Below are 25,108 nucleotides of genomic sequence, written 5' to 3'. Positions count from 1 at the left end.
TTATAAGTAGTCTACTCTACAAAGGCAAAACTCACATCCATTGCTCTGCCCACTTTCACCTGTGAACACACCGGCCACTGGAAAACAGCCCCTGGAAGTTGATCACAAAAGAATGAAGCCTGAGGGAATGAAAGGCTTCCCCATCCCTGCATTACAGGTATGGGTTGAACCTGTAGTTTCTTGCCAAGAATACCTGACAGGTTATGGCAGGGATGGAGAACTGGATTCAGCTGATAGGCTGGATCCTTATCTTTCCTACCCACTTATAAGCCACTTTTGACAAGCGGATGGGGCTGTCCATAGCCTAATGTCACCATGTTATCAACTGACCCATTTTCCTTTGCCCGTTTGAAATCAAACCATAGCAGGCAAAGCCCAGCACTTTGAAAGTGTCAGCCATCTGATCTGTTGGCCCTTGCAAACCCTGTGCCTCTTTGGCTACACTAGGGACTTCCTGGTAGTAGACTCCCTAGTGCTACCAATCCCAGTGTTGCTCTCTGTCAGCACCGATCAGAGCTTTCAGTGAGACCCACTTGCAAACAAACAATTGGAGCTCACTTTAAACTCTGGATTGTTCCTTTGGCACCATGTCCTTACCTGCCCCACACCTGATGTTGCATATGACATCAGGTGTAGAACAGGCATGGTTTGTGGGAAATGATCTCATGGGCCTATTGGAGACTTGTGAAGGCCCTAATAAGGTATATGGGTCAGAGGTCCCCTAACTGAGTTATGTGTCTGTATATTGTCTTCGCTTGGTACCTTACTGAGTTTTAAAACCTGTTTGTTATGGTATCCTCTTTATTAAGCTTCCCTAGGCCTTATAATTCCAGTAGGAAATGAATATATTTCAGACAAATTCTTCAAAGTGACTTGCAAAATATTGCTCCTCAAAATATTGAGGGATATTGTGAATTGAACAGAGCTTCAAGTTACATGCTTTCTTATTAAGGTGTGGAATGGAGAATAGAAAATTACACATGACTCTTCCATTATGCAGGGATGTACTGCTTTAGGGTAATTTTTCATGTTACTTTTCCTGATGTGTTGCCAAGAGGGGTACTGGGAAAGCCAGAAGATGTTTATTTGCACCTTCCAAGCTGTCAAAGGTGGCCAGGACACACTGTATCTCAGGAGTTGGCTATCCACACGTTATAAAACCTTGTGGCTTCAGGCTGTTTTCAATATGTACTTTAAGAGTATGCATCAGGAAAGTTAACACAGGAAGAGTTCCAAAATGGACTGCACCTTGAGAACACAGATGGTCACTGTTATATACATGGAGAACACAGATTTTACTGACTGCTAGATTTTACTATTTTTCAATGCCACAGTAATGTGCTGAAGTACAGGAAGAACTTTCTCTTGTAGTAGTCACAAATGTGTCTGTAAAAAGGCAAGATAATGTATGCTAATGTTAATACTTCTTGGAAAGAGATACTTTAAGCTAGTATTACTAAACAATTCCTCTCACCTCACTTGTATTTTCAAACCAACTTTTTGTTCTCTATAGGGTAACACCACTGAAACCCTGTTTGGCAAGCAAGCATTTCTTTTTGACTCCATGTACTGATCCACTGAACCGTGAATATTCTGCCCATCAAATTACAGTGTAGTCTAATAAAGGGTTTAACTTTCTGATCATCTGGCACTGCTTTTCAGCTACTGCTTTAAACCTTTGCATTTACATTCTGCTAACACTGATGCCATTATAGCCACAAATAAATTAAGCTGATTTACTCCTTCTGAATTATGTTATGTTTATTGATGCTTGTATAATTTAATTTCACACAAATTCCATTAAAGATTATGCCCTCTATCACAAAATGCTTCCAGTGGGGAAATATAATCAGGTTATAATAGATTTGTGTGTTGCATTAGAGTGGACCTACTTGACTATTGTCATCTTAATAATAAAACTGAACACAAACAAGGGGAAAAATCAATGCCACGCAAGAACTACTGTATAACTGGCTGCTTTAATAATCATTGCTTAAATAAAAGAATATGCCATACATACTTTTGGAAGCAACAACAATTAAACCATTATTTCCCAAATGATGGCTATTTCTCCATTTTTCATACTAATAAAATATGGCAGAATTAAATTTGTTTATTAGGATATTTATAACTGGGGGGCAGGAGAGAAATTTTACTAATAAAATAATTCTTTCTCAAGCAAAATAAACTATCATGTGTTGTTTTTTTAATTGCAAAGCTTTTGATTTTAAATATGCTAAAATCCTCCAGTTTGTTCTCTACCCTTCATTTCAAAGTTAGTTTAGGCTTCGACCATAACATCCTTCTGGACCGTCTTGAGGGGCTGGGAGCTGGGGGCACTGTCATACAGTGGTTCCGCTCCTTCCTCCTGGGCCGTGTTCAGAAAGTGGTGGTAGGGGATGAGTGTTCATCCCCTGGGCTCTCACTTGTGGGGTGCCTCAGGGTTCTGTCCTCTCCCCCATGCTTTTCAACATTTACATGCAGCCACTGGGAGAGATCATCAGGAGGTTTGGGCTGGGTGTTCATGAGTATGCGGATGATACCCAGCTCTACCTCTCTTTTAAATCAGAACCAGTGAAGGTGGTGAAGGTCCTGTGTGAGTGTCTGGAGGCGCTTGGAGGATGGATGGCGGCTAACAGATTGAGGTTGAATCCTGACAACAGAAGTACTGTTTTTGGGGGACAGGAGGCGGGCAGGTGTGGAGGATTCCCTGGTCCTGAATGGGGTAACTGTGCCCCTGAAGGACCAGGTGCGCAGCCTGGGAGTCATTTTGGACACAGCTGTCCATGGAGGCACAGGTCAAATCTGTATCCAGGGCAGCTGTTTACCAGCTCCATCTGGTTTGTAGGCTGAGACCCTATCTGCCTGCAGACTGTCTCGCCAGAGTGGTGCATGCTCTGGTTATCTCCCGCTTGGACTACTGCAATGCGCTCTACGTGGGGCTACCTTTGAAGGTGACCCGGAAACTACAACTAATCCAGAATGCGGCAGCTAGACTGGTGACTGGGAGCGGCCGCCGAGACCATATAACACCAGTCTTGAAAGACCTACATTGGCTCCCAGTACGTTTCCGAGCACAATTCAAAGTGTTGGTGCTGACCTTTAAAGCCCTAAACGGCCTCGGTCCAGTATACCTGAAGGAGCGTCTCCACCCCCATCGTTCTGCCCGGACACTGAGGTCCAGCTCCGAGGGCCTTCTGGCGGTTCCCTCACTGCGAGAAGCCAAGTTACAGGGAACCAGGCAGAGGGCCTTCTCGGTAGTGGCGCCCGCCCTGTGGAACGCCCTCCCATCAGATGTCAAAGCGATAAACAACTACCTGACATTCAGAAGACATCTGAAGGCAGCCCTGTTCAGGGAAGTTTTTAATATGTGACATTTTAGTGTATTTTTCATCTTTGTTGGAAGCCGCCCAGAGTGGCTGGGGAAACCCAGCCAGATGGGCGGGGTACAAATAATAAATTATTATTATTATTATTATTATTATTATTATTATTATTATTAGAAAAAGAGTGAGGATGTATTAGGTAAATAAAACAGATCTTTCTGCCTGGTGGTTGTAACAGCAGCATAATGTATGCATGCACTAACAACTATCAGCTAAATCTCAGTTTCAATTAAACTTGTGTGGATGGATGTTAGATATTTTTTGACCTACATGAGGTTGGAAGCATTTTCTTACAAAGAGAATATAATGCCACAAACATGTATCCCAAATTAACAAACATACTTTGGCCTTCTCATATGGATCTGTTCTGTAGAACGTGCAAGCCCCACTGCACTTAAACGGGGGAAGAAGACCACATACAGAAACCCAATAAAAAAGTAACATTGATGTTTTAAATTATCTGAAAGTTAAAACCTTGTAAAATGAAAAAGATGTCACAGGAGGGAGATGGTACCACTTATCAGTAGTCTATGGTAGGTTTCATTAAAATGGTTGGCGCTTGCTTAGTTTGTATAGCACAGAGAACTTTGAGCCAGAGAAGTTCCCAGTTTAAATCTTTCCTTAGGCATGAACTCACTTAGTGCCTCAAGCAAACCCCCATCTCAATTGTTTTCCTACATCTGTGTAATGGGGTTAAAAGTACTGGAGCATTCTGTGCTGAAAGTATATGAAATAATCACTCTGGGTGAAGACTATTAGTTGAGTGCTTGAAAAATTCTTTAACAGAAGTCCTGGAGATGTTTATAAAAATATAAACTGGGATGAAAGAATGGGACATTTTTTTAATAAAAAACTTTTTGAAAAATCTGACTTTTCAGCAAAATAAGATACCGTATCTTGGCACTGCACCAACCTCCCCACTGCCTTCTCACTCCCAGTATCTGCAGTGACACTGGTGGCAGGACGTCAGTAAGTGCTGCCACCCCACCCTCCGCTACTGCAGTCTGATGGTCTTATACTAGAGTAGATTGGTTTGAGATTACAGGAGATACGCTGTGGTGAGGGAAGTGAACTTTGCAGTTCTTATTACTGCTGTGTTTCAGGACCCTTCTTTTGCAATGCAAGCATGAAGGAAGATCTTGCAGCTCTGACCAAATTGGTAAAACTAACACAATGAACATCAAGAGCATTGGGATTTTTTCATAGTAGACATTTTTCTAAAACCTATATTTGGCTCTGAGATTGTTTTACAGTTGTAGTAAGGAAAGTGACAAGCACAAAATACCTGGGAATAGGAATTGATAATATGATTCTGAATTTCATCCATTGTATCTGTTCCATATGACACAGTGCCGAGATGGAGGCGTTTAAATATCATCTCATTCTGGGTAAGTGTACCTGTAATATAAACATCAAATATCCAGCTCAAATAATCAGTTTCTTTATGGGAACTTTCTGCCATCCTAAAGAGCCTCCCATGTTACTGTTTTTTTTAATGTATCTCAGTAAAACTGCAATCCTATACCCACTTACCTGGGAGTAATAAATAGAACATGAAGGCGGCTGTGAAATTAGGCTCAGGATTAGAATATAATTGTCAAGCTCCAGTATTCTCAAGGTAGTTGAGCTGAACAGCAGATACCCCTATCAAGACTAGAAATTAACTCTGGTTCTCTAGTAAGACCTGACAACACTATTGAATACATAGTTTTGTGTTTTGTTTTAAAGCACTCAGACTGGATAGTGGGAATGTATATATATTTTCACTTGAACTATTATTTAAACAAACATTGCTCCATTTATTTTAAGTGTTCACAGTACTAAGTTATCCCCAGAGGGCATAATACAGTCCACTTTTCCCCTCCACACCTTTATGCATAAGCACTTGTCAAGCTGTTGTGGGGAATAGGGGTTCTTGGCACAGTCTCGATATCTCTGTCCAGCCCATCCTTCTTTATTAATAAAAGAATGTGAATAGATGGAAAAGGACATGGAAACTGCACCCAGGACCCACCTTCAGCCTGGTGAGGGCAGAGTGCTTGTGTTGTACACATATCAAAAAGCTAGAAATGGGATTACATTATGTGTTATAGGAATCTTAACATGGGCAGCTGCTGAACTCTAGCTTTAAAAAAATAAAAATGCATCCGTAAATTATCTAAAAGTAAATTACATCAGTAAATAATCTAAGAGTAAATTACATTTATTGATACAAAAGGAGCCAGATGAAAAACACTGCCAATTTGGATGTGAAAATATGAACATATACAAAAATTTTAAGATACTGGCACTAACTGAGTGGCTACAGTCTTCATTAGTTAACACAACATATAACTGTTAAAAAATACGACAATCCTAAATTACTTGAGTGTATAATTTTCTGGACCTTTGTGACAGATTTCACACTTCTATAGTTTCACTAACTATCTGTGCTATAGAAAAAAAGTATACAATGTTTTAATTTATATTTTATCCAAAGTAGTGAGTGTCTGAAATTATTTGAACAGTAAGGCACGCCAGTATACATTCAATGTGTTCCAATGAGATTTAAGCATGCTTATGTTTCTCATATTGCACAGTACTCACAGTTACAATAATGTCAACATTAATCAAGAACTGCAGAAAAAGAACATTTTGACAACCACTTGGGAAAATGTGTGGAAAATACCACGTGGCAAAAATAAAATCCAGATACCATGTTGTCTTAAACAGGTCACTGGGAATTATCACCACTTCCCATTTCAACAAATTTAGCCTGTAATCGGTACTAAGCCTTGAATTTCAGAATCGACATAAATAGTATGCTTTTAGAGATCACTTCCGATCTGCAAGAAACTACAGGGTGTCAGTCAACGAGTGACATTATGTTCACCGCTGTCAACGGTGACATGCTTGATTCCAAGAAAGCTTTAATTGAAGGTTGGGTGATGCAGGGTGCGATGATGAAGCAGAGGCCAGAAGTCATCACTGGACAGGTTCATGTGCTAATTCAGTCAAGGAAGTTTGCATACCATGTTATTTAAGCCTCAGTACAGGGTGAATGATCCCACTCTTTGAGCCATGGCGAAACTGAAGTTACTTTTGTCATTTAACAATTCCCCAGGATGTATTATTAATTAACCTCTTCCCTCTCTTCTGTTTTTAAGCATTCTATCATAATGCTTCCATAAAGATATGGAATAATAAGGGCCATTTCAGGAAAATTATTTTAATACAAGTATGGGAAACGGTGACTAACATAACATACAGCTCAATACCCCTTTGGAAAACAGAAAATATTCTTTTCTGTAAATTTACGTCTAAGCTTTGATCTCATGCTCTCTCTCAGTATGTCAGCTAAACACAGCGTCATAGGAAAGAAGAATGCTAAAGCATTGGAAACACTATAATTACTGTTCTGAGATTGGATATTGTTTAGACAGTTAACATGCAGCTTTTGCACCCAAAAGGGGACACCTCTATTTGTGCTCTTGAGGTATGTTCATGGTTGTCTGATTTAGATCTTTCTTTCCAACTGCACATGGCACAGATTCAACTTCCCCCTTCCCCTGATTTGTACAATATTCATGACTTACTCTTGATCATACAATTATCACACCAAATCAGTTTGTAACGTGTCTTTGGAGAAGTAACTTTATTCCATTTCACACACGGATGTATTTATAATAAATTAAAGTGCATATTTAGAGTTCAGTCCAGAACCATAATAATCAATGGAATTTCTGCAGTTTCCTTCAGTGAAGCATCAATCACTATGTGCCGTGATGCTGCATCCAATTATGTGCACTTAGTCTCACTGAAATTAATGACTATAAGCATATGCAGTGTGTTTACAAACCATCCTAATGTGCCAGCAGAATTTAACACTAGAAGATACGCTCATGGAGTTCATTTCATCACTGTAAAACCTGGAAATAGACAAAGCAAGCTTTCCTCCCCTGATTTAATATATATAGGTAAACAAAGAGGTATTTTAAGAGGTATGCAATACCCAGGACGTAGAAAACTTTACAAGTTTAAAACTAGTGCTCCAGTCGTGCCATGAAGCAAGCATAGTAAATTATTAGCAGGTTTACTTAATATTAGAGATGAGGTGAAGTTCAGAAGGTGCCAATTTTTGCATCATTTTTTAATCTTTAAAATCAAAGTAGATTTATTGAATCAGTAGTCATGGCTCATGACTGCAATACGGTGCACGAAAAGCAAATGCTAACAGTGATCCAAAGCCTTTGAGTGGGGAAATGTCCTCCTCAATATGTATGATTCAAAAAGCAAAGCAAGTGCTGTTCATTTCTGTTTTTTCTCTAGTTTGATGTAGAAGCAACTAAATGGAATGTCTGAAGCTGGGACGGAGGATGGAACTGTGTAACTGCACAGATGTAACTGGTTACGTATAAGCAACATAGTTTTCTTCTTTGTACAGGCCTATATATGGTGGAGGGTGCAACTGTAGGTAGGATAACCAAACTATTGAGGGCAGTCAGCACTGGTTCAAAATTCTGTTGCTTGAAGCATAATCATTTTATTTGTATGCTGCCTTTCCATAGTTAAAACTATGCTCAATGCGGGTGGGTTACCCCACTAGAGCTGACAGTTTGCAAGTACTAGCTTGCAGGATCCTGATTCCCAATCTATATAGGAAGATAACACATGTGTGCCTGCACGGAGACCATGAAGCAGAACAAAGAATTACAATTTAATTTTCATTTATACCCTTGAAAGTAGGGACAGAATCCAATGGTGCACAAGCAAACTACTCCTCGCACAAGGCTTCGTTTCCTCCTCTCCTCCCTGCAGCCCCCTGTGCATTGCCAGAATCTACTATGGGGGGTTTCTCTATCCCCTGAAGCAGAGATTGAGAGTGCAAGTAATGCTGCAATGGGGGAGTAAGGAAGATTAAGTCCCATTGCACAAGCATAAGTCTGTTTCTCTTGCACACATTGGATAGAACCCTAGGTTTACAGCAGTTATACTAAAATGTTAATCTCATATAGCTTATCGTAAATGGTAAATTGCAGAACCTTTAATTGGTGAGGTTTGCTAGTTTGAACAGAGGTTTCAAAGACAGGAAGCAGGCACAGCAGCCATCAAATGATCAAGAGACACTCATTTAACACATAAGGAAAGTATCTTAAACAAAAAGTTTGTGTGGGATTGTTATAGCGATTTTTTAAATGCTCTTTAATGAAGCAACGAGTTTTGTCTATGAGTGTATCATTAAACACAGAAGAAAGCAGGCAAATAAGAAATTAATTTCTAAAGATAAAATCCTGCAGGCATCATTCCATGGGTGACAACAGATGCAGTTCACAACAGAATACCAGGGAAGTTTTCTTAAAGCAGATGCAGAGATCTCTGATTAAATATTACTAGATGCTAGTTTGGCCTAATACCAAAATTCTAATAAAGCCACAATGAAACAAGCAAATACTGCTTAGGTAATTATAAGCAACTTTGCTAGGAGTTGCAAGAGAACATAACCTTTCATATTGTGTAAACAGTTGCTTAATTGGTGTGATATTTTCAAGAACATCTAGCACTCAGGCATCAAACTCAAAAAGGTTGGAGAACCAAAATCTCTCAACCTCAACCCTGCACAGGGGTCACACACAAACTTCCCAATTTTAATGGTGAGCCAGTAACAGATCAGTGGCTAACTTATAAAAATAGCCCACAGACAACACCAGCCACACTTACTTCACAACTCTTTCATTAATTGCTTCTAAAAATTCCAGTTTCCACTTCCCTACCATCTAAAACTTCTTTCAAGATGCCATTGCTTGCCCTAAAAAAAGCAAAGAAGCAGGAGCAGCAGGTCCCCAAATCTGAGTATTGCCCAGCAGTTTGGATCAAGCATTGCAGAGACTCAGAGCCTCTTTAAAAGCCCCTTGGGTCTTAATGTTTGACAGCCCTACAGCAACAGCAATGATGTAGCTCCTTATCCAGTCCATAGGAACAAGGTAGTTCTTTCAGGAGACCAAGATGGTAGGTGGTATAAGTATAAAGAACTTTTACTAATTATCTAAATCAAAGGTGGGGAACATTGTGCTGACAACAATGCCCCCAAAGTTACTAACAATATGCATAATGAGATACGTACATGCAAAGCTAATTAACCACACAAACCCAGTGCCACATCTAATGCAGAAAATGCCACTAATCCAGCCATTAATTATTCCTTGCAAGTGATAGCTTTCCTTCAGTAAGCATACTGCACTCTAATTAAAAGTTAGCACCCTCTTATGTTATTTCCTGGGAAATACAAGCTCAGGGGTACACAATATGATTGGTTAAGATGTCTGTTTGAATCTGCTACAACTCTGTTGTAGGAAATTTAATTGATGTGAACCCTGACAACTACTCATAACTTCTGTATTTTATTTAATATTACCTTGCTCATTCCTGGACACCAGTGAAAACCCCGTCACAAATTCAGGTCACTGATAAGCCCCTTCACTCATATCCTCAGACAGATCAGCTTTTTGGGACATATCCAGAAAGCTGCTCTGCGTCTTCAAGATGCTCTAATACCATCAACTGCTGCTGGAGCTCGCTTCTCTAGCTTTAGCCATTATCCTTTCATTGCCTTTCTCATCCCCATTTCCCTGCCTACAATCTGTGTTTGTTATTTTTTTGGATCTAGTATGGGTACCTCACAGGAAGGCACAAATCACTGTCTATCTAAATAAGAAGGGTTTTTTCCCTACTTTTCAGACTATGAGGGTTCTTGAGAACCTGAAGAATATATATTTGGCCTTGGGGTTGGCTTGGTGGCACTGCAGAATCCTCTAAACCTAACTGTGATGGTGCACAACATGTTGCAATGAAATCCACTTATCAGCTTTCCTGTATTCAACTGTATGCCAAGCCTCTTGTGTCCTTCTACTTTTCGTATGTCATAGATCTTGCTCATTTACAGCTCTTGCAAAAGCTGAATCTCAGCTATCTGCAAGTGATCCCTTCTTCCAAGTCAGTCTCCAACCCCCCTTCTCCTGGTGCCCAGTCATTAGTATCCAGCCACCACTCCTCAGTGTCCAGACAGTCCCTGACATCTAGTGATGGAGTTGACATCCGTTCTATCCTTAAGTCTTTTCTAGTCAACTGCTTTCATTGTAGCAAACCTGTGACTGCAAAAAGCAAAACATCATGTGTGTATATGTCCTCCTACTCAATTTTTTACATCTGAATTAGTGCCACTATGGCATCATATATACAAAAAACACAGATGTGTGTTCACTCTGCTCATTATCACCCTTTCCTTCCCCGAAGTAGGTGTGAGAGGGTACATGACAGTCTGGCATAACTATATTGTTAAGAACATATCTGTAAGAACATTGCTATGCCTTTCACTCAAAAGAGAGACTTATCTAGATATTACTGAGAAGTGCTTTTCTCATAGGAAGAGTATTCCTGTTCTAGCTGTCTCCATTCATCACTCCTGTGATGAAAGAATAGTGAGTTACATAGGAGGATTCATAAGGAACAAATTCTCTCAGAGAGAATATATGTACATATGGAGGCTCTCCAGTTTCTAATAGTTATGGGACGACTGGATATTATAAAGCATTCCCAAAACATGTAGAAGTGGAAGTGACATGAGCATTTCCAATGGATTCTTGCTCTTATTGTGGATGCCCAGGATAATAAGCCTGTGGTCTGCATTAATCTCATAAAGTGGTACCCCTGGTTTTCTTCATGCAAAGCTTAACATATGTTAACTCCAGATTAATTTTAAACACAAACCTCCACTGTTAACACATTAGTCCCTAATACAGGGCTTCCCCAGAAGATTATGAATTCCATTACTCTCTGCATCTGTTCAACTATTACATGTGCTAAGTATCTCATTTGGTCCACACAGCCGCTAAAATGTTAATTACAGCACTCAAATGCGAGCGTATGCATTAGTAAATAACTGTGCTTGGAAGATGGTTTGTGTTTGTTATAATTGAATACTGTGGTTGCTGTCAGGAAGGGCAGGGAAGTTGCAGTATCAGACTCTAGATGTCAAAAACATTCAATACATATTGCCAAATATCTTTTTCTTTCTTTTTGTTGTTAGGAACTTCTTGTGCCCTCGAGAGACTAAAATGTCATGCTCAGCTGCCCTTGGAAAACACACTGCAAAGAGTCCCCCACCCCAAGTAATGGATGACGCCTTTCTGTCAAACATATATGTGATTCAAGTCCAAACAGCCTGGCATTTTGGGTAATGGATGCTATAATTAAAATGTGAGTCCTAAAGAACCTGTTGTTTTAGTGGGTGTTTTTAGTAATGGCTTTGTTCTACATGAAGATAAAAACTCCCTAACAAAGGAATTAATGTATTGCTTTAATAGGCTGCACCCTGAGTTAAGTTTTAAAATTTATGAGTTCTCTGCAGCATTGTTCTTTAAACAATGGTAGTGTCAAATGCAACCAGTGAGAAGATTAAAGTTCTCCCAGCAGATTAAGTACAAATTATCTGTCCTCCTGTTTCAGCATCATTTGTTCATTTATCACATAACGTCTAGTATTTCTGGTCAGTGTCAATATGCTCTGCATCCTTGCAGTTAACAGATGTCTTCTCTTGTCGAATGAATTACTTTATGTTTCACGCACTGGTGGCCGCAGATGTGTCACTATAGCAACATCATTAATTTCAGATCTTACCGGAAACATGCACTCCAATCAAACCTAATTATACCACATTGCTTTCTTGTCCCACAATAAGGAAACTATAATGCAATTATTGGGATACTTCATTTTCTATTCTGCTGTGGCAAATGAGAGAGCCACTGTGATGGACGCTTCTTGTCAAAAAGCTTATTGATGAAGCACAAACCCAATTTACAATCATACAAAGGACTACCTTGCAATTATGTTAGTAATGTAATGCTCCTTAGACTCTACAAATAATACTTAATCATTTCAAGAGAAGCTAGAGCCACTGTGTTTTGCAAGCTATTTTCATTATTCTCTTCTCATTTTCGATACAGGGAACCCCACTTTTGGGATGGGGTTAAGTGGGACAACCCCATCAAAATATCATTAACCTGGGTGGTCTTTTTTAAAAAAATCACAATAATTTGTTTTAAGTTGAACATCCACATTTTAATGGTGAAACAGTACACATTATTGCACAAGCCAAGTATCTTTTAAACTACTGTGGAAATGCAGAAGTACATATTTGCAAAGGACTTAAACCATGGCCACACCAAGGGATGAGTGTCCCCCCCCCTTTATTCATATCAGTTTAAATACAAAACAGAAATGACCAACAACATGGGAGATTTTGTTTGAAATTCTGGGCAAGTCATTTTCATTTTCAGTCATCCCCTGTAAAATGGAACAGTAAATCTATCTCATAGGGCAAACAAATAATTATTGTGAGCATTTCTAGTATAAAAATGGTATCTCTTTTTTCTACATATTGCCCTTCTGTATCCACAGAGAGGCAAGGGATGTTTTTCTCTTTTATTGGACTTTGGTCATAAACACATAGTTAAAACATTAGCTTAACTTAAAGTAACAGGTGTTCTATCACGGTAACCGATCTTACAACGTTTAGACTGGGGCACCCAAATCAGGAAATATATCAACAGCACTAATTCTATAAATAACATTCATTCATAGAATACAGTTAAAAGTTGTACCTGTTTTATCAGTCAGTAGATACACCAGACGACCTAGTTCTTCAGGTATGGTGCTTGTTCGGACAACTGTTCCAGGTATATTGTCATCTTTCATAATCATCCATCCATAGGCTGCTTTGCCCATATCTAGGTTCACACGTAAACTGAAAAATACACATATGTCCCTCTTGTGTTTAACAACTTCACTCTTTACGACAGTAAACAAAACGTTAAACCAATAGCTGAGTTTATCTAAATAAGGAATTGATGGTCCTATGAGCTGGAGCTTTATATTAAGAGGCAAGCGTGTTCAAATTGTATTAAAAATAGTTTGAAGCGCTAGTTATGCTTTAATCACTCAATTAACTGTGGATGCAACCCAGGAAAATTTTCTTCCTGACTCTCACAGAAATCAGGATTTAGGCACATCTAATCTTTCCTTTTATCAGTAGATTATTCAATTTAGTGTTTGTGCTTGACATTTCAATCTTAGACCACTGCACTGATATATTTTCTTGTTAAGATGTAGTAAGGTCCTGGTTCATAAAGGCATTGTGGCAGATGAAAATCCTGAGCATTTATATATATAGAGAGCGAGCGAGAGAGATCACAATAAACACATTTTCAGTTTTTAGCATGTTTGCACACACAATCACAATGCTGCAAGTGCGCACTTCATCAAAACAATTAGCCTCTTGTCACTCTGCCCACACAACATCCCTCCTTAAAAACCTATGTTGGCTTTGTGTGCACATGTGGATCCACCACAAACTCCTTACCCTTCAGTGTCTTCCACTGCCTTGTGGCCCTTACCACTCCCTCTTATATCCTCTCATGTCCCTTCTTGTGGTTTCATTCATCCAGTCCCACAAACCTCAGCCTGCTGAAGGTTTCCTGCTCCCTGAAACAACTCTACCTTTTCTTGCCTGGTATTGTGTCTTAAAACACTTGCATGCAACCACCTTACTTCCTTCAAATACTGTCTAAAAACCTCTGTTTTCTATGACGCTTTTGTCACAAACCCTTATCTACTATAACTATACCTTAGTTTGTATAATTGGAAACCATATATTCTTCCCTTCTAACTCTTGCATTTGTATTCACACCTCGTGCTGTTCTTTCCTTTGCACTGAATTTTACATTGGTGCTTTAGATTTGCAAAACACTATGCACGCTGATGGCATCATATTAAATAGCCTTTTCCTTGCACGATACTGTAGCAAATGTAAGTTATTAACAAGTATCTTCTTAAAGCAATGCTCTCCTTTGAACCTAGTGTTTATTAAATTAAATAGAAGCAGAACATATATATTAAAATGGACAGGTATAGCATAATTACTGTTGTCTATCCTCTGGTAACTTCTAGATTAGATTACTCCAACTTGTTATAGGTGGGGCTGTCTCTGAAGACAGTTCAGAAACTTCAGTTAGTGCAGAATTCAGCACCCAGTCAGTCAGTCAGTCAGTCAGTTTTATTGCACATAGCCAAAGGCTGCCGCAATGTACACAGAATCATTCAACAATTAAAAGAAAATATACTGGATTGATACAAAAAACTTAAAACATTTATGTTATCAAGACACTACCTACTCTAAACAGAGCTATAAAAGTACCTTAATATACAAATTAAGACATTAAACAGAATTCAGCACCCAGTTCCTCACTAGGATAAGATGGTTTGAGCAAATAACACCAATTCTGGCCTGACTGCACTGGCTGCCAGTTAATTTCTGGGCCCAATTCACAGTGTTGGCTTAGACTTATAAAGCCTTAAATAGCTCAGGACCACAATACCTCAAGGACAGGCTCTTCCCATATGGACTGACTCAGACCCTGCAATCATCATTTGAGGCCCTTGTTCGTGTGCCAGCTCCACAAGAGTTCTGGAGGGAGGCAACATGTGAACGGGCCTTTTCTGTGGTGGCTCCCCACTTGTGGAATGCTCTCCCCAGGGATGAAAAGGGTAGGAAGAGTGACTGAGGGAAGGCATTAAAAACCCAAAGCACTTCCTGTCAAGTTCTGCCTACTGACATGAATGACAAGTAGTAGCAGAATAGCAATGAATGTTCATTGCTGAAAAGATGAGAATGATTGGAAGCTAACATGCCAGATGCATATACTGTACAGAAAAAGGGCAACTATATAACCACCACTATATAAGGCCCATGCACCCTTTGGGATATAGCTAAAACTGAATGCATATTTTCATCTCCCACCAATCTTCCCTACAGTAAGCCTTAGATAAAATGAGAGAAGCTTTTATAGATATCCAACACTCGTGCCCATTAGGGACCCTTCGTGGTCTATAAAAACATTTTTTCCTCTTGGTGCTAGCATTATCATGGCATCAAGCTGTGTTAATGTTCACTGCTTGCTTTAAAAACAAACAAACAAAAAACAGAATGAATGTGTGTTTACACACTGGAAACTCTGAGTACACAGCTTTTAAAGACCAACATAAATAAGGGTTCACTAAATGGCAACCCATTCCTGAGTGGGCAATCTTGATGGCATTTTCCTTAAAAGAACAGGGGAGCACCTCACTCTAAAGAACCAACATAAATATAAAACAGATCCCTTAAAAATATAGATCAGGGAGTGGGTGGAAGTGTTATGTAATTTGTCCCTAATGATAGTTCTGGCAACAGCTAATAATTGAAATTGGGTCAATTAGGCACAATATATATGAGCAGGTTTGGAATTCTTGGTTCTGTATTGGCACTGCTTAGATGTAGCAGGAAGCAAGTTTTCTGATATCAGAAACAAGCTGCAGAATTGTGTGTACTCTAACCATTTGCTTTGAAATCCCCCGCCACTTGTCTCTATTTATGCAATGGCGTTCTATAGAGCCCATACAATTGAAGAGAACATGTTACCTGCATAGGGGAAGCAGCATTTCCCCAGCCACAAAATATCACACTCTGAGCACTGGGCAAATATAACTGTAAAAGCGCAACATTGAGAAAGAGTGTCAGGATTCCGCGCAACAACTAACTGTGCAATTACTGTGCTAAAAAAGTCCTCTGGAAAGGCCCTAAGATAATGTTCTGTTATTCTGTTAGTCACTACCTTGCCAGCTTTGCAGAATGCTGATCTCCTGATGGGCTAATAGTATCCTTTCACCCGATGATTTACTTAGAATAGTTTTGTAGTGTCATGCACAATAACTTCCAGCTGCCTTTAGCCCAAATAAAATTCCTTAGGGGAGCTGTGATAGAAATATTTGACCTGTAGTAGCAAAAGAACTAAAAGGGAAGCAAATAAAACTATTTCTTTCCAACTTTGTTTGCTTTATTTCATTCTGCTTACTGATGCCCAAAACTTGATGTATGGTGCATGAAACACTCATAGATGCTTGATTCCATACCTGCAATTGCCAACTTCACGTGATTATTATGACCATGTGGTTAAGCATCACAACAGCATTGCAATAACTATTAAATCTTTGGGAAGACTTAAATACCTCCCCAAAGCAGCATTTTCTAGATTCTAATAGAGACAAAGCCTTGTGGCAAACATTTTCATGATGCAGAAACTGGCAACTCAAAAGTAATGCCAATACTATGTTACCTAGTAAGATGTAATCTAAAGGAAACTGTGCATCATAATTACAGTCTGAAAAGTGTGGTCAGAGCATTGTCAGCTGAGTTAAAATGAAAATTGTCACTGAAAACCCATCATTTCAAATGCATAATGCCAGACTCAGGTAGAGCAGGGAGGATACCCATGGTCTGGCAGTCTGCTCTTGATCTGTGAATTGTGGTTCTTCTATATCCCTGAAGTGCCAAATCAAGAATTTCAAATACTGCTCGTGTATATGACCTCCATTTCTGAATTTGTGATAACAGAATATGTGATTTAACTTTAGAGAGACACTTGATAGTTTAACAAACACAAACTTGTTTTCTTTATCTGGATACTCCTAACGCTTATAAAACTTTTTTTTTAAGGGACAGGAAGTCAGACCAAGAATTGATGTATTAAAATGATTAGCATAGAGCTTCCTACATCTCTAGACACACAAAATTACAGGCACAAATATACAGATTTATTTGTAATGATTAACCAAAGGTAGCAAAAAGTAGCAAGCCAATTTACTAAGACAAGTTTTACTAAGACAAAAATAAAGCTCTAGCCATCATTATGGTACCAGACCTTATTTCATATCATGCCTTACTTTCCCGAAATAGGTCCAGTGTGAATTATTTTTACAAATGAAATTCCTATTCCAGAACAATAGTTATTGAAGAAAACATATGTTTGGGTTTCTTTAAAAAAAAAAAAAAAGCCCTAAAACCTAACCAAGCCATGCTTGTTCCTGTGAATCAGCAGTTTCCTACTAAGATCTACTCAGAGTAGACCCAATGAAATTAATAGACCTATGGCCATTAATTTCAGTGGGTATATTCTGAGTAGGAACAACTAGATCCAAAGTTACACGTCTGAAGAGTAGCTACTGCCTTTAGTCATCCAGTTTGCAGCACTGCTGCTCCTCCCATCTTCACCGGTCACACCAGAAAAAGTCTTGGAACTTTAAAAGTAATGAACTTCTAAAATGAGATCTGGTGGAAGTTAAAGCTTTGTGTAAATCACAACTACTACTTTGTTGCTCCTGATTTTTAATCCCACTTGTGTGAAGCCTAGTTATTAAGCAGTTTAAGGGAAAGATACACGCTGAAAGACACACTATTTCAAAGGCATTTTCTTTATAAATTCCAGTGCTAAACCATGGCACAGAAAAGAGGTACTGGGTAATAATCCAATATGCTCATTCACCCAAATTAGACCCCCTTTAGATTACTTTTATATGCATTCAGTTATTTGTGCCCTTCAGGGTACATTTAGCTCTTGGACCAATTTTTTCATCAGATAGTGTAAGACTAAGAAAATGGGGTTGGCGTCAGCGAGGAATACCTTGGCTAAAGAATTGACCCAATGAAGCCAAGGGGTCTGCTAACACTTTTGTCAAACAGCTACAGAGGTAGAAGAATTCTAATCAGATCGTGGTCCATGCATGTCTTAAACCTGTTTTATTCTAGGTTTCTGCAACTCCTGTGGACAGAGGAAAATGACTCATCACTTAGATCACTGTCCAGTTTGGCTATCTGCAACTTTGTTATATACAGCAAGAATCTGTGTTGATTTTTTTTAATGTGCTGGTCACTCCTGTCACACCAGGTCTACAATTAGAGCTAAAAGGAATAATATCAACCAGTAGCAAAAGTTACCTTTGAGTAGTCCAGAGTGATTTTTTCTACGGAGAAATATTCCACCAAGGTAAAATGTTTTAAATGAAAGCTGGTTTTGCAAATTACAAGATCACAGTAATGTCTGTTCATTCCTTTGTTTTGCATAACTAAATAGTTAATAAATTGAACTATTCAGAAGACATCTTATTTACTTGTGATCTCCAGCATAACCCACAACATATTTAACTTTAAAATATAGAGGGGGCCAATAACCTAACACTAAAGATATCTAAATAGCAGGGTAAAAAATGTTTTCATGCACAATGCTTTAACTAGAAGAATGGGATAAACTATGAATGCCTGAATAAAATCAAGCAAGCCTTTAAAATATACAATGTATTTTCTGATACACAAATATTACACCCTTTAAAAAGCATTAATGCAAGTAATGTGATTATTACATGGAATATTTCAGCTAGATTTAACATTATACAAACAAGTACAACAGAATGGTTTTTTGGTACAGTGATCTCTTCAGTATCTGCAGATTTGCTGGTACCTTCTACTACAGCTTCCTGATAAGATCAATTTCCTACACAATGAGAACTGAGGGTACAGGTTTTTTTGTTTTTTTAAAGCTACAATTAGTGAAATTAGACATCTGTGTTTCTCTCTTGTTCTTATACGTACCTGATAGGGATTATGTAGGAAAAAAGAAGAAGAAATCGAAAAAGGTTGCGATACCATGGTCCCACAAATCCTTGCAAGGTTACCATAACAATGGAAAGTGCAACTAAAGCCAAGAACAGTGCTTTGGTCAGTTGATTCAGTTCAAGATCCAGCAGGCCAACCTAAAGGAATCAACATAAATTCAGAAATTATTAGGCTGTACAAATACTTCTACAATGTTATACTTATATACAGTATAAAAAAATAGAAAAAACAGCCACTCCTTTTGAAATCTGAGATTTCTGAGCCAATCTCGATGTGAGTGACTGTGAAGGTGAGAAAAGTCGGTTTCAGAACAATTACTCAGTCAATACTATTTTCAAGCTTCGAAGCCTATACCCTATCACTTCTGAGGGTACTTCAGAAATGTTTTCCCAAGAGTGGCATAGATGTTACACTCCCCACAGTAAATCCTGTGTAACCATAGCCCTCTTTGGGCATTGTTTGCTCCTGAATATGTCATTGAAGGTGCAAGGATTGGGACCATGCTGGATGGCCCCTGTCTGCAACATCACATGCACTTCTCCTAACGTCTGTGTTCACAGCACAAATATCTGTAAGGATGGGCCATTTGTGCATCATTGTATACATGGAGGTTCCACCTACAACTAGAACTTGGACAGTTAGGATCCCAGATCCTGAGGAAACCTGAGGCACCTTCCCTGCAGATGTTCATTTTTATGGAAGTATACTAGGAAAAGAACACATGACATCTGGAGCTGGTTTGGCCATCAACCCGCATGGAGGGCGGTGGCTGAAGAATCTGGAAAGTACCAGGTCAGGGAAGACTTCTGTAAACCATGAAAAAGTGCCAACCGTGTGACAAGTCTTTCAATTTGCAACTCATGAAGAAAACCAACTGCTTTTAGCTAGTGCTGTATGTACTGCATGATATTAGGAAGATAACATTTTGTGGCAACTAATTCAAATTTTGTAATCAGAAAGACCAAATTGCCTTTATTTATTCTAATTATGCATGTTTGCATGAGGTGCTCCTTACATAATTTAATACATAGATTTTGCTATTCTGGTTCTATTGGTACTAGGAGGGGGGAGACAGAGAAAAATGCAGAGCACTGAAGCATTGTTCCTGAATACTGGATATCTTATTCCATCTCCCTCAACGCTAATTCTTCTGAGATTTCAAACTTTGCTTGTACACTTTCAAACATTTTGGCTAACACAAAATAATGACATTTTAAAACTATTTTTAAGGGTAATCGGCAAAACAACACTGCCAACATGGGTTGCCATACATCCTGATTTTTCTCAGACATTTTGCCAGGACACTGCTTCCAACTACAGTATTCAGGGTATGTCTGGGAAATTCTGGACGTATGGCAACCCTATGTTTATTCCTATTAGTATTTTAATATTTTTTAAATGAACAATGAAAAAAATCATAGGAAATTGAATTCTGTGTTTTAGCTGCATTTTTTAATTTTCACAATTACACAACTATGGTTTTAGCCTTCTGATAAAGCAGTTTCTACCCATATATTTTGGGCATTGTTACATTGTTGTTTTAAAACTGTTTTATTAGATTGTTATGTTGTATAATTATATGGTTGCAAGCAACCAGCCCTGGGACCTTATGGTGAAGTACAGGTAAGAAATCTCTTAAACAAATATTTACTCAGAGCCTAAGAACTAAGGTGAACCTAGACAGCATGGAAGGCTCTCAGTTTCTGGATTTAATTTGTAACAGGGCAGGCCTCCTCTTCTACGGCTGTTGTTCCCCTGAAAGCAGTCTGAAACTATCATAGGAGATAGTTCCCTACTCACTGTCACACTGAAGCTCTCAGCCTTTGCTTCAGCTACCCCTATTCATCACAAAGGCATGCATCAAAGTGTGACAGATGTAAATCTAAAAGGCAAAAAAGTTGTTTTTTGATGTTGTTTTCAGATATGGCCAAGGCCATAGAACTCAATAAAAGAAAATGAGCACTAAATGAAGGTAAAATTCCCCCCTACACACCGGTATTAGTTTAAATCTTTGCTTTAGAAAGCATTTGAATTTAAACCTTACTGAATTCAAAGATAAAAATGAAAAGAAAAAAGGCTACAGTAATTAAAAATTGCTCCACAGTCCTTTACCATTTATATTTCAAATACCTCCATTTCAAAATCAAAGGTTCATATTGGTACAAGGAGCCCTTCAGACCAGTGTAATACTTTGATTGGCTCTTCTAGATGACACTATGGCGACAGCTGGCTAATTATCTCTGAGGGAAATATTCCTGATAAGAAAACTCTTTAGCTCCCGTCAGAGAGACAAACACGGTACAATACTTCAAGAGGAAAAACAATTTGTTTAAGAATTATATTTAAAATACTTTTGGAAAATTCCAACATTCTTGCTTGTCTGTGGGCTGTTCCTTCCCTTGAGAACTAGGCAGCTGAAGACCACAGTGGCTGATTTATCAGCTGCATTTAAAAAGCAGCACAACGAGGACAAATATCTTGCAATTTCCGCTGCTTCAACTACTACATAGTTTATGCTTGAATTATTGAGAAAAATAGGTTTCTGGATTAAAATGAAGAAAAATTAAGCCAGGGAAGTAGAGCATGTTTCAAAGCCCAGATCTTTTTGCATTGACAAAGGCAGTCTAAGTTTCAGGCCTCGCTGAGGATCAGATGAAGTCATTATTCATTCAGTCAGGGAAAAAAGACTCAATTACCTCAACCTAAAGATGCTATCAATGAATGCAAAGTGCATATTTTACTCTATTCATCCAAATCCCATTAAAAAGTGAAAGGAATGATTTAATCTGGCCTTCTAGAGTTGGTCTTTTTTTTGTAATAAAATAAAGAATCACTGTCTTGCAATATGCATAACCAGTACCTCACACTTTTCTTGCTGCATCATAGCACTGAAAGACTGTAAAAGCCAAGACAAAACCTGACAGAAATGAATACAAAGTTTCCTTTGAGAAATGGCATTTATGGGCCCAAACATTATACATAGCCCACTGGATACACATATGTAGATAACCAAAAGGATAAAAACTTTCCTAATTGATGAAGACAGATTTGGATGCTAGCTTAGGGTCTATTCAATAGGCTTAAACAACTTTTAAAACAAACTGCAAAAAGTTTGAGAGGTAAACACTTTTTCAACTGCTCCAGCAAATTTGTCTTTTCGGCTAAAGTGGTTGGCTATGCATGGTAACTTTTCTCCCATGGTCATATGTCTATCGCGTTACCTTATCATTTTTATGTACACACAAAAAAACCTGTGCTCTAATACATGTTAAAAGGGAAAAATAAATGTAAAACTTGTAAGCTGTTTATCTCCATGTCTTGTGTTGTCTTTCTAAAGAGAAGGAATTCATCTTTCTATGACTAAAAACCTGTTATCCTACTTAAAATTACCATAAATAACATAAAAGACTTCATTCGTAAATAGATTTAAATTTTATTCTGAGTATTCTTAATAGTTATTACAAATTTCAATGCCTATAGAACAATTTTCCTTATCAAAATATTTTGTTTTGTTTCAAACAACTGTGATGACAAAGTCGTATATGCCTCTAGAAATTTTAATCTCCCAGGGAAAATTTGTACATAATGTTGAAGACAACCACAATAGTTTTGCAAAGGGGCTGTTCCGGGATAATGAACGCAATAATTGCCTGTATAATCTAAAATGCTACTAATGGCAACAATCACATATCCATTTAGCTTCTCTTTAATTTATGTAGCAAGTTTTAAATAGCTAATCGTTCTCAGCCAAATAATGGTTTATACCAACAATAAAGGGTAAGTATGGCATTGTCCTGCTTAAACAAGAAAATATCAGTTGTCTTATTTGTTTAATTTTCAAATCACTGAATGACTAAGGGTTCTAATCTCTGAAATGTAGTGCTATTGTGATATGTCACTGAAAAACAGCACAAAATAAAATAATTACTTGTTTTTGTGTGCAATAAAGAGGAACATGCAAAGCATTTAAAATGAAAGTATACTGCAATAAAACAGCATTATAAAGAAAATTTTATTAATATTCCTAATAACTGTTTAAAAGTAAAATAAAAACTATCATAAGTCATTTTTTAAATGGATAGCTTTAACAATGCAACTTTTGCAATGTAATACTTTTTGACAGGCAACCATTTTTAATTACAACATGATTCTCAAAATCCAACACCACTACAGTGTCCCGAGTGCTTTGAGGAGAGAAGCTAGGCAGCCTTATTCACTAAGTACTTAAAAGGTCAGCAGGAGATCCAAAGAATGTTCGTGCCATTCCACCCTAATACAAGAACTAAAGGAGTAATCCGCCTACTCTCATTTGAGATTCTGATTAATAACATGCAGTGACTCTCAACCATATTTGCATTGTAACATCCAAGGATAGTTTGATTATTAAAACTGAATTAAGCATAAATGATGCTTATGAACGCTTTACTTTTCAAAGTTAATACTCAACAGAAGCCAACATACAATGCAGTTGACCAGACAAACGGTTAGACACTGGTTTTCTAGTTTCCATTTGATCTCATTTTCAATTTTAAATATTATAGATTATACAAGTCTGGTGTTCAATTAGAGAAAAAGGATCTATAGAATAATAAGTTTTAATAATGTTTGCATAGTGTATAGTATAGTGCAACAGAAAAACTGTAAGTGATCTGCAAATATGTTTTACAATAACCTAATTGCATGAAAAATATTTCTCTTTTTTGATTGCCAGTTTTAATTTGTGCATCTTCAAATTATTACAATCTTGAAGTCTAAAACTCTGATTCTTGTCAGATCAACTGACAAAGTTTATTGATTAATCTGACAGCTCTCATACAAAACAAAGTCTTCTACTGATCGGGTAGTAAAATCTGCAAAAACTAACATTAAGATTATAATGCTAATTAACAAAATGAATGACAATTACTTCTTTGTGCATCTCTTCTATTTAACTCTTCTCACTTCATGCTTGGTTGATACAAAACAATATGTAAATTTACGCACAACACCTCATGTACAGTCCAAAAGCTCTGTCTGTCTTTTGATGAGTAAATTCAAAAGCAAAGGAAAAGACCTAAAATAAGAATTCCATGGGGGGGAAATCTATTTGTCATTGTCTGTATTTTGCCCAAGGCTTCACAATTATTTAATCGCAAGGGAAAGCAATAACTGAGCATGGGAATGCTTCCCAAAGAAGTAAAAAGCTGTTGCAAGTCTTCTAATATTTGTACAGGATAACAATTGACTGCTCATGGAAGGTAAAATTTTAATAATTTCGCACTTGATTTCAAGAAGCTAACAATGCAGAAGAACCTGAATGTGAAAAACAACAACTAATAACAACTTTGGCACTGAGAACTGAAATTTAAGTAAATTGTTCAAATGATCATCTTCTAGGAAACATTTTAAAACATCTCTAATCAACAATTATAGTTCAGTTTAATTACCAAATGGACACTGCAGTAGTATTTTGTCTATCTTGAACTAAGTCTAAGTTGCATAGTACTAACATTTAAATAATATGAGATATTTGGTTTGTAAGGAAATGTTGCATTTATCTATGTACAGACTCTAAAGAACAGCTTTTTGGGGAAGTACAAACACATGGTTTTAGTATGGCACCATTACTTTGGATGACATATATTAAAATACACTGAAGGCATGCAAAGATCTATTGGCAGCAATTATGTGAAATATGTATCTTCACAATTCTGACTGCCAGATAGTTTCACAAACAAATGTTTTAAAATACTTTGCAAGAGTAACAAAATGTCAAGATCCAACTTCACAGCAGCAGCTGCCATTTCTTAAATTTCTTGCAAATTATTTTGTTTTCTGTATTAAAATGTAAAATTTTATCATGTCATAAAACTGTAGTGCTATTTATAAGTAATGTTGTTAATGATACAAACAGGCATAGCCCAATTCAGACAGCAGAGGGCACTCAAGAACGATGTTAACTAGTTTAAACTGCAAATTCTCTCGTAAAGCGAGCAACTTTTTCTTCCATTTGGATTCTTCACAACCACAGCCCAAGGGAAATATCACTATCTGAAATGTTTTACAGTACACTTTGTTATTCAAGAGAACTCTGTTGTCAAACTGTAATATATTGCTATGTATACATGTAGAGACAAGACAGATTTGTGGATATGGTTTTGACATGTGCAATACCTTCTTTTTCTGTGTGTAATATATCTTCTCTTGCCATTTGCCCTTCACAGTC

General features: G+C 37.8%; 1 protein-coding gene across 6 annotated transcripts in view; it reads right to left on the bottom strand.

The window, feature by feature from the left end:
- ATP9B (ATPase phospholipid transporting 9B (putative)) overlaps positions 1-25,108 on the bottom strand; it is a 115,236-nt gene that overhangs the window by 21,664 nt on the left and 68,464 nt on the right. For all 6 annotated transcript variants that reach the window (XM_081014128.1, XM_081014129.1, XM_081014130.1 and 3 more), the window contains 3 exons: positions 18,880-19,040; positions 13,022-13,164; positions 4,672-4,784 (listed from right to left, as the gene is read on the bottom strand). In XM_081014128.1, the coding sequence (XP_080870254.1) occupies positions 4,672-4,784; positions 13,022-13,164; positions 18,880-19,040 (417 nt within the window). The remainder of the gene's footprint in view (positions 1-4,671; positions 4,785-13,021; positions 13,165-18,879; positions 19,041-25,108) is intronic.

The sequence above is a fragment of the Podarcis pityusensis genome (assembly GCF_964106645.2).
Source record: "Podarcis pityusensis genome assembly, chromosome: 7".
Classification (NCBI taxonomy): Eukaryota; Metazoa; Chordata; class Lepidosauria; order Squamata; family Lacertidae; genus Podarcis; species Podarcis pityusensis.
This window is presented reverse-complemented; position numbering and strand designations above follow the sequence as displayed.